We start from the raw sequence: 13735 nt of genomic DNA, 5'->3' as shown, positions 1-13735 counted from the left end.
CCTGGCTTCCCTGCAGCACACCTGGCTTCCCTGCAGCACACCTGGCTTCCCTGCAGCACACCTGGCTTCCCTGCAGCACACCTGGCTTCCCTGCATGGTACTTCATAAGCAGCTCCCACGCACCCCAAGTGCCTCTGTCTCGGTTCCCTTGGCCTGTGCAAGCCCTAGGGCTGCACCACCACAAAACATTAACAAGTGCACCAGGCAAAAAGGGAGCCATGCAGGGCCAACCAGGACTGAGCGGACGGACAGCCTTTGCTGAATGGCTGGCCTACAAACTAGTGAAGAGAGGCTGTGCCCCCAGCCCAGCCTGGCCATACCATCTGTAGTGGCCATAGCTGGTGGAACCTGGGCAAAAGAGACAGTATGGGAGCAGACACATGGTGTAGGAATCCCAAGGCCATGATATGACAAAGCCAGTTTTCCCTCTGGAGAAGAAGATGGCAGCCAAAGAGGATCACATACAAGAAGCGTTCACCACAAACTGTGGGGATCTCAAGACTAGGAGTCGTCATATGGTTGCAACGCACCTTGCCCTTGCGGAACAGTGCCTTGATGTTGTCCGGCTGGTGCTCCAGCACCTGGCTACAGGAGCGCAGCGCTGCTCGGTAGTGATCCAGCTTCAGCTGCGATGCCGCAAGGTTGTTCAGACACTTGACCTTCAGCTGTAGCAGCTCCTCCTCCTCCTCACAAGTCATGTCCACTGTAGGGAAGTGGTCACTGGGAAACAGGCACACCCTCCCCTGGGGTCTACACCATCAGACCCCTAAGAGACTACCCAAGTCCTTACACCACAGTTAGGGTCTGATGCAGCTATGGATAGCCTCCAACTCACTACGGAGTGATGAAGGACCTTGAACCCCTGACCTTCGATGGCCACCCTTGTGCTAAGCTGACAGGCCCATGCCACCAAGGGCTAGTGTGCAAGCATGAGGATATGAATTAAGATTCTAGGCTCACTCCGAGGAGAGGCAGGCCTGGCCACTCAGTCAGAGCTCTGGAGCCGATGACATGTTAGAAAATGTGGGCAGCAGCTGAGAAAAACACCAGGCTTTCACTTCTGATCCCCCACTGCAAGTGAACACATAAATACACACACACACACACACACACACACACAAAGTGTCTTGCAATGTACCCCAGACTAGACTACTAGACTACAATTGTCCGTCTTCCTGCCTTAGCTTCTGACCACATATACACCACCTGGAAGGAGCCACTGACCTGAAGGTTATGGATGCAGGAAATATGTCTATATTCTGGAATATTCTAGAACATTCTATGGCCCAAATGATGGTGCAGAAGTCTGGCCATCCTACAGGCTGGCAAGATGGCACAGCAGGGAAACATACTTGCTGCAAAGGCTGACAACTGAGTTTTGAACCCCTTCCATACGATGGACAGGCAGAACTGCCTTCCCTGATCTGTCTCTGACTCCCACATGCGATGCAGATCCCCCAGGTAACTGGTCACCTTTGGTGTTCGAGGTGATGGCCTTGATGGCCAGGTCATAGGAGTTGGCGGCCAGCACAAAGTCAGCACGCTGGTAGTGGGCATTGCCACACTCCCGCTTGCGGTTGGCCAGAGCCACGCGCTCCTGCCCACTCAGCATCTCCAGGTCCGGTCCGTCCTCTGCAGTCTTCAGAGTGACTTCCAGGCACAGGGCTGCGTGGGGGGGGATGTATGGGCTCCTGCTGGGGAGGTGGCCAACAGGGGACACTCAGACCTGGCAACCAGGCTGTGGCCACCACCGCACCCACCTTGCCAGGTTGAATCTGAGGCAGGAAGGCCAGGCCTCAGGTCCTGGGGTCCCCATGTCAGTCACCAATCACACCCTGAACTATGACCTTGAGCCTGTGACCCGGCCAGTCTAACCCTGTTTTCCCTTCTATGAAACGGGAAGGACTGTGGGTCTGGGTAAATACACAGGCCAGCTCTTACCTGCCCTGGGGGCCGTAGCAGTACTTGGAGTCAGCAGTAACCATGGCTGTCTCGCCCACATCCATGAGCGGGACGCTGAGGTCCAGGGCCTGCAGGACAGCCAGTGAGTGTCACAAGAGCACGGGCCCTAGAATGGGCCACCCACCTGCCCACCCAGCTCTCACCTGGATAACATCACAGTCTCCCAGCGTGAAGGCCAGTTCGGGCTCTTCCTGTACGCGGGTGCCATTCTCCAGGGACATCTGCAGGTGAACGGTCACCACCTGGCCCTTGAGCGGGCGGCTAGAGCCTTTCGGACCTGGGACCAGTGTCTTCATCCGCAGCAATCCGTTCCCTGCAGAGGCCGGGGTGTGAGTCTGTAATCTGGTAGGCAGACAGGGGTCTCTGCTCTACTGAGCCACCTTCAGATGCGGTGAACATCCAGTGCCATTGTAACACTGGAGTGGAACTAAGACCTTATGCATCTTCCACCAGTGCCCTACCCCAACTGGGCGCAGGGTTAGGGGATGGCACGTCAAGGCTGGAGATGGAGACTGGCTCCATGCACCAGCTCGCCTGGTCGGCTCCATTTTTTTCAGACAGTGCAAAAAGCCTAGCTGACCACGCCTTTCACCGTGACCCACCCCATGCCTGACCAGCATGGCTGTTCTGGGCTTTTTTTAAAATTAAATGTGTTTTTGGTTTTTTTATAAACTTCATGTCTATGTGCACTCTGCCCGCATGAGTGCAGTGCTGGCAGAGCCCAGAAGAGGGAGCCAGGTTCTCTCAAACTGGAGTTGCACACAGTTAGGAGCAGCCATGGGTGCTGGGGATTGAACCCACATCCTCTAGAAAAGCAAACACTAAGCCATCTCTCCAGCTCCTGCACGTGAGGATTTTAAAAAACCCTTCCTAGGACCTCCAAGTAAGAAGTTGGGGGTGAGCCCCAGTAGTAGAGTCTCTGCCTGGCATACAGGGGCCCTGGCTTCTACTTCCTAGCTCCCTACAAAACAAGAAAAAGAAAAATTCGTGCTGGCACTATCCAGAGAAGGCTCTTTAGGAGAGAGAACTAATGCTGTGGACCTAGAAAAGCGGGGGCAGAACTAGATGCTCTGTTGAGCTGTGACTCTGTCACACGTCTAGACAAATGCTTAGGGAAGATGTGTAGTGGGAGCTGTCTTAGAGCTGCTGGCATCCAGTGCAAAGGCTGTGTGGCTCCAGGAAGGTGACTCAGCCTCTCTGAGCTGCTGTTACCAGCACTGGAGATAAAAAGCAACCTGTTACGAATCGTGTGTGCATGCCAAGTATGAGCCAGCAAACAAAGTTCACAAATGTACCAGCATCAAGCCATCTCAGAAGCCAACCTCACAGCACAGGCCTGGGAGACCAATGAGCCTGAGACAATGAGTCAGGAAGATTCAAAGTTCAGAGCCAGCTTAGACTGGATCTTGAGTTCAAGGCCAGCAAGGATTTCGTAGTAAGGTTATCTCAAAATAAACAAATAAAAACCAGCCATTAATGTCCTAATGTCACTTCCAACCCACACAGAAAGGAAAACTAAGCTCAAGAGACCACAAGTCCTTGGGTCAAGGTGCCTCCCAGCAACCCAGCACACTTACCCAGAATGTCCAGCCACTCTTCCGGGGCTGGGGCTGGGGCTGGCTCGGGCTCTGTGGCTGCCAGGAACTCCCGAGCCAGGGCTCCAGGCTGCTCAGCCTCCTCCACTGTAGGCTGTCCCATGTCCTCTAGTGGTGGCAGCCCACTTAGGTCATCTTCCTCCTCTGCATCATCGACCCCATCGAGCACCTCAAAACCCTCCAGCAGTGGGGCCCCAGGAAGTCGCAGGGCAGCAGGCTCAGAGGGCTCAGCCCAAGACGCCATGCTGCTGGGATCAGGAACTGGCCCTAGGGGGACAGGCAAGTGTGACAGTGATAACCCCATCTAGGCAGCCCCTCCAAGTCCCTACAACTGCCATCCCTCATGTACCTCCCTTGCATTCATCATGTATACACTGGGCATCCTACAAACCTGGCTTGTTGAAAGGAACAGACCTCACGCTCTGAGCCAAACTGCAGCTGGGTTAGCTGTTATTATGGAATCTTTATAAACACAGTAAGTAGGAAAGCCCTAGCTTACACAAGAGAGATCCAACAAGCACAGAAAGACAAAGCCCACTTGGCCAAGGTCAGAAAACAAGCCAATTAAAAGGAGGGTCAAACGCTGGGCGTGGTGGCACACGCCTTTAATCCCAGCATTCGGGAGGCAGAGGCAGGTGGATTTCTGAGTTCGAGGCCAGACTGGTCTACAAAGTGAGTTCCAGGACAGCCAGGGCTACACAGAGAAACCCTGTCTCGAAAAACCAAAAAAAAAAAAAAAGGGGGGGGTCAAGATTGAAAAGTTATTGAACTGAATGTCAAGAAAAGGATGTTGGGATTATTGAGGCAGTGGGGACAGTCACTGAGGCCTTGGGACAGCAGTCTTTATAAGTTATAAGTTTTATAACTTATTCGCTTGAAAAAGTCGAGGTTCCTGACTCTGGCCACCTCCTCTGCTAAAGACTCCAGCAATAAAGGACTGGTGTGAGGTACTTTACTGTCTCTTGCTGAGTCTCCCAACAACGGAGGCCACGGCTCCTCCTGCCTCTATCACTAAGCCTGCTTCCAGCTTTTAATCACAGTAGGGCACTGGGGAGATAGCTCAGGCAACAGGGCACTTGTCTACCAAGCACAAAAACCGGGGTTCTATTCCCAGCACTGCAGAAACGAGGTATCAGCAAATGCCTTTCATCCCAGCAATCGGGAGGTGGAGGAAGGATGACCAGGTATTCGAGGCCATGGAATTCATGGGTTATATGAAACCCTGTCTCAAGCATAAGCTAGGATTGTAATTCGTTGGAAGAGCATTCTCCTAGCAAGCATGACGCTTTAGAATCAGCACCCCTGTAAACCAGGTGTGGCAGGGCACTCCTGTCATCCAGCTCTTAGGAGGTAGAGACAGGAAGGCCTGGAGTTCAAGGCCAGCCTGAGCTACACACCCACTTGGAAGACTAGCTTAGACTACGGGAGACCCAGTCTCAAATTAAAGCGAAAGAGTAGTGGGAACACCAATATGGAATCTTGCACCATCTCGCTGGCCCCAGGCCTCTCTGCGGAGGCCCCCAACCCAGCTATAGAACCCTACGTCCTATCAGACCGTAAGCCCTTCCTTAAGCCCCAGGAAGCCCCGGAGCCCGGCGTCCCTGCCCTGCGACCCTCACCTGCGGGGCTCCTTCCGGGATCCGGCCCCGACCGGAGACCCTCCCGCCCCGAGCCCCCACAATGCCCCGCGCGCCCCGCACCCCAACGCCGCCCCGAGCCCGGTCGACACTACCGCCCCGGGAGGCCCAGGCTCCCGCAGCCTCGGGAGGCCTTGGCCCCGGGAGCCTCGGCCTCCTCGCTACGCCCCGTCACACGTGCCTGCGGCTCGGGGACCCCGCTCGGGGTCCTGTGCCCCCTCCCCGCCCCCAGCCGCGGCCGCCGCGCCTCGGGAAACAGCTTCAGATGCGCAGCCCCGCCCCCGCGCACCCATTGGCCGCTCACGCTTCGTCTGCCGCGTTTATTGGCTTGTGCACACGTCCGTCTCGCGCCCTGGACACCACCTCCTTCCTGGTAAGCTCCGCTGGCCGTTCTTAAAGGGGCTCTAGCCTCTAGGTGGAGGGGCTGTTGGGAATGGGAGACGGGAGCGCACTGGGCGCACAGTGGGAGGGGGTAGCAACACGCCCTCATTTGAATTCTTACTGGGGCGGACTTCCTCCTGCGTACCTACGAGTTAGAAATAAACAAGAAACACTGTAGCTCATGCGCGGGCAGTTTCGTGGCTCTTTGGAAAACAGTAATATTTCATGTTTTACTTAATACTTTATTTCATATCCTCTTTCCCCCGTCCCTCTCTTTTCCTGGGGCGTGGGGAACAAGCCTCTCTCTGTAGTCTTGGCTGTCCTGGACTCAACACGTTTACCAGACCAGGCTGGCCTTAAACTCATGGAGATCATACTGCCTCTATCTGCTACTGGGATTAAAGGTGTGTGCTACCACACCCGTCTCAACTATTTTATTTTGTTTCGTGCTTTATATGGCCAGGGTCTGACCAGGGTCTGACCATGAAGCCCAAGCTGGCAGCAAAGTGCTTACTTAGCTTGCTTGTGAGGTTCTGAAGTCTTAAAGAATTATTTATTTAATTTTATGAGTACACTGTCACTGTCTTCAGACACACCAGAAGAGGGCATGAGATCCCAGTACAGATGATTGTGAGCCACCATGTGGTTGCTGGGAATTGAAGTTAAGGACCTCTGGAAGAGTAGTGAGTACTCTAAACCACTGAGCCATCTCTGCAGCCCCAAGGTTCTGGGGAGGTCTTGTGTGATTGCTTACTAAACTACCTTGAAGGTACAGATGGTCTCAGGAAGCCAGACAGGGCGCTTGCCTGTCATCTCACCACTTTGACAAGTGGGGCTCTGAGGATCAGAAGTTCACGACCCAGCTTGGCTACATTGCACTGTCCAAAAGGACAGTAGCTCAAAGCTGAAGGACAGTGACGAGTCCAAGTGGACACTGAATGGCCACCAACCACTATGTTCTAGTTCCAAGATAGTCACCTGCGACACACAGGTTTTCAGTAACTGCCTGCTCTCCATGCAGACTCTGCCAGAGGATGCCAAGGCGCCGGGGAGAAAGCAGAGCCTCTCACTAGAAGGGCCTTATTTACTCTCCGTGCTGTCACCTTTCAGGAACGATCCTGTAATTCTTTCCCCTGATATCAGAGAAACCGTGGACGAGTTCCCGTTCTGAGGGCTTTGAATCTGGCTCTGTCTGAAATCCAGGGTTTGGTTTTTGTTGTTGTTCTTGGGTTCTTGAAATTGGATCTGGGACTTTTGCACATGCTAGCCAGGAGCTCAGTTAAGCAGTGTAGACCTCAGAGACTTTACATGCAAGAAAAAAACTGTATATTATAGAAGGAGTATAAGATATATATTATAGCCGTCTTCAGACACACCAGAAGAGGGCATCAGATCTCATTACGGGTGGTTGTGAGCCACCATGTGGTTGTGGGATTTGAACTCAGGACCTCTGAAAGAGCAGTCAGTGTTCTTAACCGCTGAGCCATCTCTCCAGCCCCAGTTTTGTTTTTCAAGACAGGGTTTCTCTGTGTGGCTGTGACCACCCTGACACCAGGCTGGCCTCGAACTCACAGAGGTCCACCTACCTCAGCCTCCCAAGTACTGGGATTAAAAGCATGCGCCACCACCACCTGGCATTTTATTTTCTTTTTGCGGTAGGAAAGTCTTACTACGCACATAGTCAGTCCAGTCTGGCTTTGGGTTGTTTGTTGGGTGTTTGGTTTGTTTTTCTTTTTCTTTTTTTTTCTTGTTTTTGTTTTTGTTTTTGTTTTTTCAAGACAGGGTTTCTCTGTATAGCCCTGGCTGTCCTGGAACTCACTTTGTAGACCAGGCTGGCCTCGAACTCAGAAATCTGCCTGCCTCTGCCTCCCGAGTGCTGGGATTAAAGGCGTGTGCCACCATGCTCGCCTTGGTTTGTTTTTCGAGACAGGGTTTCTCTGTGTAACTCTGGCTGTCCTGGAACTCACTCTGTAGCCCAGGCTGGCCTTATATTTGTGGCTGTAAACTTGGCCACAGTTGCTCCAGCAGCTGACCTCCCAGGTGTGTGTTAGTAGTAAGTTTAGGAAAATGTGTTGTCCTGTGGAAAGACTTGAGCAGCTGTCACATTTGAGTTTCATCAGTCTGGCATGGGTCTTTCACCTAAGGATGGTGTGTGGGCTTTGGGGCTTCTATACAGCTATACAGACAGCAGTGAGCAACCTGAATCAGGAAGCTTTCTAAACAGAAAACAGAAGAAACAAGCTGCTTAGGGCTAGAGGAGGGGGGGGTGGGGTGAGGGGTGACAGAGATTCAAGGACAGAGAGGAAAAGGAACTTGATGGAAGAGATGACTCAGAAGTTAAGAGCACTGGCTGCTCTTGCAGAGGACCTAGGTTCAATTCCCAGCACCCACATGGCAGCTCACAACTGTCTGTAATTCCTCCAAGGATTTGACTTCTTTTGACCTCCATGGCCACCAGGCACATACATGGCATAAGGGCAAAATAGTTACACACATACCGTAATAAAGGGGTTACACATTTAAAAAAAAAAAAAAAAAAAAAAAGAACCAGGTTGCTAGGAAGAAGTAAGACTTCAGATCCCCTCCCCGCCTCATAGGACAGACCACAGGACAGACGTGGTTGTGGTACTCAAATAGAAGAGCTGTCCAGGTGATAGGCATGATGCAGCAGGTCTTCATTCCCAGCACCAGTGAGGCTGGGGCGGGAGGACATACAGGAATCTCAAGGCCAGCCCCTGATTCATAATGTAAAAAGTAACTTGTACATTTTCGGTATCAGGTATACTTAGAATCCACCAAAGAATCACAAGCAGCATGAAGTGCTAGACTCTTCCTGTCCTGAGTTGGCACTGCTGTCTGCTTCTCTTAGCACCTAGGGTAGTTGTAAAGTTGCAGGCACTGTACTATGTGACTCATGCCACAGTCAGAGAAGGGATAGTCCAGCTCAAGCCTAGACAACTCATTTGATAAGATTTTGAATCCCTGGAATAGAATGGGAAATTTAAAGACTATGATAAGGGGCTGGTGAGATGGCTCAGCGGGTAAGAGCACCCAACTGTTCTTCCAAAGGTGCGGAGTTCAAATCCCAGCAACCACATAGTGGCTCACAACCATCCTTAACAAGATCTGACTCCCTCTTCTGGAGTGTCTGAAGACAGCTACAGTGTACTTACATATAATAAATAAATCTTTAAAAAATGTTTAAAAAAAAAAAGACTATGATAAGGTATACAAACCTTGTAACTCTCTGAGTATCCAGTTATGGGAAAAAGCCAGAGGTTACTTATGATCAGGACTTCAAAAACTACTGCATTAGCTGGCCATAGTGTATATATATATATATATATATATATATATATATATATATATATATACATTTGATCCCAGCACACAGGAGGCAGAGGAAGACAGATCTCTGAGTTCAAGAGCAACCTGTTCAAAACACTAATGGGCATTCCTGGACAGCCGGGACTATACACAGAGCGGAGTAGGAGAAGAAAAAAGAAATCAAACACTGCCTCGTTTGCAAGAAATCAGCATGCCAGCCTCTGCCTTTTTTCTATGCTGAAATCCTTTTCTGCAGAAGGCATATTAAAAACTGTTTCTTAATCCCAGCACTTGGGAGGCAGAGGCAGGTGGATTTCTGAGTTCGAGGCTAGCCTGGTCTACAAAGCGAGTACCAGGACAGCCAGGGCTAGACAGAGAAACCCTGTCTCAAAAAACCAAAACCAAAACAAACAAACAAACAAACAAACTGTTTATCTTATTTGAACCTACAGAAAAAGTCCCAGAACAACCAGAGAGAAAAAGAGAATCATGTTTCATAAAACCAAAACTGGCCTGTCCTGGTGGCACAGGCCTTCAATCCAACCACTCAGGAGGCAAAGGCCGGCAGATGTCTATGAGTTCGAGTCTGGCCTGATCTAAATCAGCGAGTCCAGGACAGCCAGAGCTCGGTTACACACAGAAACCGTCCCGAAAAACCCAAGGAAACAAATCAAATCCCTGCATCTGTTTCACCAGACTATTAGAGAGAGGGGGTTACTTCTCACAATACCGAGTACCAGGCCAGCCTGGGCTACAGCGATACCTCTAAAATCTGAAAGTCACACATGGTGGCATACAATGGCGTACACTCGTTTCAGGATGACCAGGGGTTTAAGGGTGACCTAGGCCTCATGGCGAGCTGGAATCCAGCCTGGGTACATACGACCTTGTCTTTTTGTTTAGTTTTCGAGATAGGGTTTCCTTGTGTAACACTGGATTAATAAATAGTACGTTTAGTTGTCCACTTGCTGGGGGGGATGTTTGGGACACTGCGCGTGCGCGCCTGTCGTGCTGCGCTTGCTCTTGCTTTTGACGTTCACCTCGGTGCTTCTACTGCTCGGTCCTCCCGCCTCCTCGCTGCGAGTACGCGCAGGCTCCTAGGGGCCGGGACCCGAGGCGCTCGGGGACGCTCTATGATGACGTACGCACGCGGGCGCCCTCCCGGAAGCGCGAGCCAGGCCGCCAGATGTGCAGGTGCCGAGGCCGGAGCCGCCGGGGCCGGGCAGGGCGGGACCTCGGGGCGCCAGGAGGCCGCGGCGGGGAGGGAGGGCCCGTCCTAGCTCTGGGACCGGCACAGCTTCAGTTTTCCCGGGTTCGCAGCGACAGCGCGGCCCGACCTAGATGGGAACCCTAGTTGTGTGACCGGGAGCCCTGAGCGGCTTGAGGTGCGCGTGTACCTCAGTTTCCCCGCTCGAAGGGGCGGGGACCCCGCGCTTGTTTGAGCCCCGCCTTCTCCGGTTTGGCTCTTTTGTCGTTGTTGGTGGTGCTTCTCCTTCGGAGTTTGGCCCACAGAATCGAAGTCGGCCAGAGGACTCGGGCGGGCGGGACGGCTCCTTGTGCTGCCACTGTGACCTTGAGGCTCAGAGCCGTTCCAGTCAGCCTGGCATTCCAGGGGGAGAGCTCGCGTTTCCCCAGACGATAGCTGATAGCTCAAATTAGCCTCCAGTTCCTGGTAATCCTCCTGCTGGAGATAGCAGCCCAGACTCTGTCTCCTTGGAATGTATCTTCCCCAGTCTCTCCAGTACTGGGATGACAAGTTACCCCATCTGGCTTGCGTTGAGTCTTGCTTTGGGTCAGGGTCTCATTTGTTCCAGGCTAGTCCGTAACTCACAAAGCAAAGGTGACCTGGAACTTCTGATCTTACTGTCTTCTCCAGCACTGTGCACCAGCATTCTCCACACCTGAATCTCATTTGTTTATTTCACGTATGTGAGTGCACACACTGTTGCTGTCTTCAGACAAAGCAGAAGTGGGCACTGGATTCCCATTATAGATGGTTGTGAGCCACCATGTGGTTGCTGGGATTTGAACTCAGGACCTCTGGAAGAGCAGGCAGTGCTCTTAATTGTTGAGTCATCTCTCCAGCCCATATTTATTTAGAGACAGTCTTATGTGTCTCAATCTTGTCTCCTACTCATTATGTAGCCCAAATTAACCTTAAACTTACAATCTTTTAGTCACCTGAGTGCCAGGATGGCAAACATGAGCTGTCACACCAGGCTTCTGTTTTAAAATAGGGTTTCATGCATCTTAGGGTGGCCTAGATCTCAGTATGGACAGCCTAAACTGTCCTTAAGCCTGAAGGACCCAGGGCTTCTGCATGCTGCCAGTTCAGCCCCAGACCAGGACTGATGATGCCTGATCCAGAACATCCCTGGAACTAAAATTCTGCATGAGCGATGCTAGCTCTTAACCTAGTTGTTGACTGTGCCCTTTAACCACAAGTTACTTTTCTTCTTCTTCTGGTTTTTTATTTGTTTGTTTCTTTTGCTTTTAGTTTTTTGAGGCAGGGTTCCTCTGTGTAGCACTGGCTGTCCTGGAACTCACTCTGTGGCCTCGAACTCAGAAATCTGCCTGCCTCTGCCTCCTGAGTGCTGGGATTAAAGGCATGCGCCACCACGCCCAGCCTTTTTTTTTTTTTTTTTTTTTTTTTAAAAAGAAAGCATTTAATTGGGGTTGGCTTATATTTCAGAGGTTTAGTCCATTTAAAAAAACAAAAAACAAAAAACTATTTTATGTATGTGAGTACATTGCAGCTGTACAGGTAGTTGTGAACCTTCATTTGGTTGTTGAGAATTGAATTTTTTAGGACCTCTGCTTGCTCTGGTCAACCCCGCTTGCTCCCATCAGCCTTGCTCAATATGGTCGGCTCTGCTCCAACTGGCCCTGCTAGCTCGGTTTCTGCTTGCTCTGGTCCAAAGATTTATTTATTGTGCATAAGTATACTATAGCTGATTTCAGACACACCAGAAGAAGGTGTCAAATCTCATTATGGATGGTTGTGAGTCACCATGAGGTTGCTGGAAATTGAACTCAGGACCTCTGGAAGAGCAGTCAGTGCTCCTAACCACTAAGCCCCAGGACCCTGTCTTGAAGGGAGGGTGCACTTGCTGCGTTAACTGAGCTGGTAACATGTTTAGGGACCCAGGATCAGTCTCTAGAACCTATACACAGAGCTGAGCTCAGTGGTGGGGAGTGGGGACAGGTACAGTCAGGCCCTGGGAGCTGGTGGAAGAATGAACCTGCAGAGATGCCACAGAGTGCTTGCGGGACTTGAAGGGGGTCTGAGTTTTGTGTCGTATCTGTGGCCACCTGTAGCTAGCCCAGGGTGTCTTGACTGTGTCCAGGAGGACAGTCAGTCTCTGTAGCCTGTCCTCTATCATGTGAGTACTGTAGCACCTGGGCGTGTTCCATAGAAAAGACTGACCTGAAGCTAGGCAGGCACAGAGCCTAAGAGGAGGTGGAGTAACCTCCTTGCAGGACCTAGTGTGGACAATGAAAGGAGAAATGACATGCCCAGCTGTTCCTGTGGAGAGTTCTGGGGTTGGCCCAGTGTGAGCTGTGGAGGGTGGCAGAGTGAAAACTGGAGCACCCAGGGAGCTTAGGTCTCTGTCCTCCTGCCTTAGCTTGTTGAATGCTGGAATCAACAAGTGTGCTACCATTCCATGCTCAGCCCTCCAGGCCTGTGTTGTAGTAGGATGTGTTCCTGTTAGGCTTCCAGACACCCCACATTTCCAGCTGGGGTGATGTGTTAGGGGCCATGATGAGTTCTTGACATGCTCACCTGTCTAGTGCTGACCTCACATTCTGTTTTGCTCATTTCAGGCATTGGAGGCGGAGGAGAAAGAGATGGACACCCCAGACTCAGCTTCAAGGGTCTTCTGTGGCCGCTTCCTCAGCATGGTGAACACTGATGACGTCAATGCCATAATCCTGGCCCAGAAGAACATGTGAGCAGGCCATGGAGGCATGGGAAGGGTCCCACTGTCTCCCTCAAGCCCTGCCCAGAGATGTGGTAAAGAAAACGAGCTCCAGGCTCTAAGCCTTGGCATGGGATCAGATCTTGGAGCTGTGCCAAGTGGTTCTGACCCCAGGCCAGGGCTGGGAGGGCTCGAGGGACAGGAATACTCAGAGGTGCCTCTGGGCTGGCTTTTGGCATTGGCACCCAGAGCCCAGTTTGGGTATGCAGGGAGTCTTGTTCAGGGTGCTTCACTCCCTCTCTGGGACAGCTTCACCCTGAGTGTAGCTTTTGAAGGTGACTTGGTGGTGTTTGCCAAGCATGCAGATGCTCCAAGTTCATCCTAGTGGCCAGCTCTGTGTTCATGACACAGCCTGCAGCCAGATGTGGCAGCATCTTCTAGGGCTCTCTGCTTCGGATTATTTACTTGGTTATTTTCTGTTTGGGGGTTTTGTTTTGTTTTGTTTTGTTTTTTAGGTTTTGCCACCATGCCCAGGATTCTCTTCTGGTTCTTTAGGTTATATTCAGATGTGGTCATGTAAACTCCCAGACAAAATCAAACAGGAACCGCCCTGGCCCTTGGGAATGACTTGGGTTTACAAGTAACAAGGAGCAGTCAGCTCGAGGAGTGAGTGATGCTGAGAAAGGCGGCTCACAACTGGGACTCATGTTCCATGGGACCCACACCTTCTGGTGCTGTAAGCACTATATACACCTGTTCCATAGAGGCACACAGGCCAAGTACAAAGTAGAAAATAAGTCTGGGTCTGGTGCAGTGGCACACAGCTTTAACTCCTTCATTCATGAGCTCCAAGCCAGTCAAGGCTACATAATGAGACACTGACTCAAAAAAAAAAAAAAAAAAAAAAAAAAAA

At 51.4% G+C, this 13735-nt stretch overlaps 2 protein-coding genes across 6 annotated transcripts in view; one reads left to right on the top strand and one right to left on the bottom strand.

Annotated features, from left to right (window-relative positions):
• Fkbp8 (FKBP prolyl isomerase 8) overlaps positions 1–5463 on the bottom strand; it is a 7446-nt gene extending 1983 nt beyond the window's left edge. The window contains exons 1-6 of one of the 3 annotated variants that reach the window (XM_021219169.2): positions 5376–5463; positions 3540–3824; positions 2106–2275; positions 1942–2030; positions 1474–1694; positions 531–703 (exon numbers count right to left, since the gene is read on the bottom strand). In XM_021219169.2, the coding sequence (XP_021074828.1) occupies positions 531–703; positions 1474–1694; positions 1942–2030; positions 2106–2275; positions 3540–3801 (915 nt within the window). In that variant the 5' untranslated portion in view covers positions 3802–3824; positions 5376–5463. The other 2 variants (XM_021219171.2, XM_021219170.2) reach the window with 2 other exon arrangements.
• Kxd1 (KxDL motif containing 1) lies at positions 5342–13648 on the top strand. 3 transcript variants are annotated; one of them, XM_029531789.1, is made up of 3 exons: positions 5342–5567; positions 12728–12852; positions 13378–13648. In XM_029531789.1, exons 1-3 carry the CDS (start codon positions 5460–5462, stop codon positions 13400–13402), a joined length of 258 nt encoding a protein of 85 aa, XP_029387649.1. In that variant the 5' UTR covers positions 5342–5459; the 3' UTR covers positions 13403–13648. The 3 variants fall into 3 exon arrangements, 1 of the variants encoding a protein (XP_029387649.1); XR_003842535.1 differs by lacking the exon at positions 5342–5567 and adding an exon at positions 9969–10096; XR_003842536.1 differs by lacking the exon at positions 5342–5567 and adding an exon at positions 10150–10287.
• Positions 13649–13735: the final 87 nt, after the last annotated feature.

The sequence above is a fragment of the Mus pahari genome, chromosome 19 (assembly GCF_900095145.1).
Source record: "Mus pahari chromosome 19, PAHARI_EIJ_v1.1, whole genome shotgun sequence".
Taxonomy (NCBI): domain Eukaryota; kingdom Metazoa; phylum Chordata; class Mammalia; order Rodentia; family Muridae; genus Mus; species Mus pahari.
Note: the sequence above shows the minus strand (reverse complement) of the source record. Positions and strands in the feature narration are given on the sequence as shown.